The following is a 1,720-nucleotide window of genomic DNA, read 5'->3' as shown; positions in this document are numbered from 1 at the left end:
AAGGGTCTTGTGCAGACAGCTCTCACCATACTCTGAGGCCCAGAGGCTCACCGAATCCTAAATGCTATTTTTCCCCATCACCATCCTACTGGTGTTATAGGATGAAGCGGCCTTGGAGAATAACGGCTGCACATCTATGCAGAGCTGTGACCTTGCAAAGCTTTTCATGGACTGCTCATGATCTCATTCGTTCTTAAGATCTTACATGGACCAGAATGGGAAGCATTATTTCCATGTTCTATGTGAGAAGACCAAGCCCCAGAGAGGCCAGATGACTTGCCTAAGGTCACACCATAGTAGACCAGAAGAAACTCCTGGCTCTTAGCGAAGCATGTCTGGCTGGTATACCAGGCTGAAGCCTCTGCCAACGCCCCAGTGACAGTTTCCTGCTTCCCTCACTTCCATTTATTCGTCGCTCCCCCACCCCAACCTCCAGTGCCCTTGCTGTGCAATGCACACACACAGGCCCCCTCTATACCTTCACCCCGATGTTCACCACCATGGCATCCAGGAGATCGAAGACGCGGGAGGTGACGCCATCGCCTCGGTCCTTGGCAAGCCAGCAATTGCAGCGCAACGTGTACTTGGTGCCCTGGGTGGGCACGGCTAAACACAGCTCTTCCACCAGCCAGCAGCTCTCGGGGGAGGCCCCGTCATGGCCCAGCTGAGAGGGGATACATCGGGGCCATGAGAATCTGGGCACAATTGGGAAAGAAGCCCTCCCTGCTCAGCATCCCCTCCCTCATTCTGCAGCTTCCTCCCTGAGTGCTTCTTTCCAAGGTGCTCTGGACTCACTGACCCAAGTCCCTCCCATGAGGGGAAGAGATTTTGCAGTTACCATGAAGATCTCTAGTTAGATGAATTCGAGTTAATTAAAAGATTATTCTGGGTGGGCCTGACCTAATCAGGCAAGCCCTTTAAAAGAGGGCATAGACATCAGAGGTGCAAGAAGTAGGAGAGATTTGAAGCAGAAGACATCTCTTACTGGCCTTCCATGTTTTGGAGAGAGTTGCATGGCAGAGAATGTTTGGCAGCCTCTGGGAACCAGAGGCCTCAGTACTATAGCCACAAGGAAATAGATACTGCCGGTGACCAGTGAGCTCGCAACAGGACCCCAACCCTCAGATGAGACTGCAGCCCTGGCAGTGACTTGATTTCAGCCCAGCTAACTCACATCTGGATTCCTGATGAATGAAACTGTGAGATAATACATTCATGTGGTCCTAAGTTTGTGGTCGTTGGTTACACAGCAATAGAAAACGAATATGCAAGGCATGCCCATCGAGCGGGTAGAAAACTGAGACCTGGAGGGGTGAATGATTCGCTCAAAACGATGGCAGAGGACAGGAGGTCTCACATTGCTACCTGCTCTGAGGTAAGGCTCAGGTAGGTTGCTCTGACTGCCCTCTACTCCCCTTCCCACCCATGTACAAGTCAGCTCCCCTCCTCCTGGGGGCGGCCACCATCCTGAGGCCCCAGAGGCCAGTACCTCTATTTTCTTGATGATGCCCACATCCAAGCCTCCGACGTAAAACTCCTCCACAGAGCCGCAGCTGAAGCCCTTCTTCCCTCGGGGGTAGTCCAGCCAGATGCGGTTACTGCGCTCGTCATCCTCTCCAATGAGGATGATGAAGGCCCGGCTGTCGGTGGCCGCGTCCTTGTGTTTCCCGGTGGTGACTGACACATAGTAGGGAATAACTGCGAGAGATGAGAGCCCAGC

General features: G+C 53.1%; 1 protein-coding gene across 3 annotated transcripts in view; it reads right to left on the bottom strand.

Annotated features, from left to right (window-relative positions):
* LOXHD1 (lipoxygenase homology domains 1) overlaps positions 1-1,720 on the bottom strand; it is a 146,079-nt gene that overhangs the window by 29,841 nt on the left and 114,518 nt on the right. For 2 of the 3 annotated variants that reach the window (XM_023530906.1, XM_011361113.2), the window contains one exon: positions 479-664. The exons of the other annotated variant lie outside the window; for it this stretch is intronic. In XM_023530906.1, the coding sequence (XP_023386674.1) occupies positions 479-664 (186 nt within the window). The remainder of the gene's footprint in view (positions 1-478; positions 665-1,720) is intronic. 3 annotated transcript variants of the gene reach the window in all.

Source organism: Pteropus vampyrus, unplaced genomic scaffold, assembly GCF_000151845.1.
Source record: "Pteropus vampyrus isolate Shadow unplaced genomic scaffold, Pvam_2.0 Scaffold3, whole genome shotgun sequence".
NCBI classification, from domain to species: Eukaryota; Metazoa; Chordata; class Mammalia; order Chiroptera; family Pteropodidae; genus Pteropus; species Pteropus vampyrus.
This window is presented reverse-complemented; position numbering and strand designations above follow the sequence as displayed.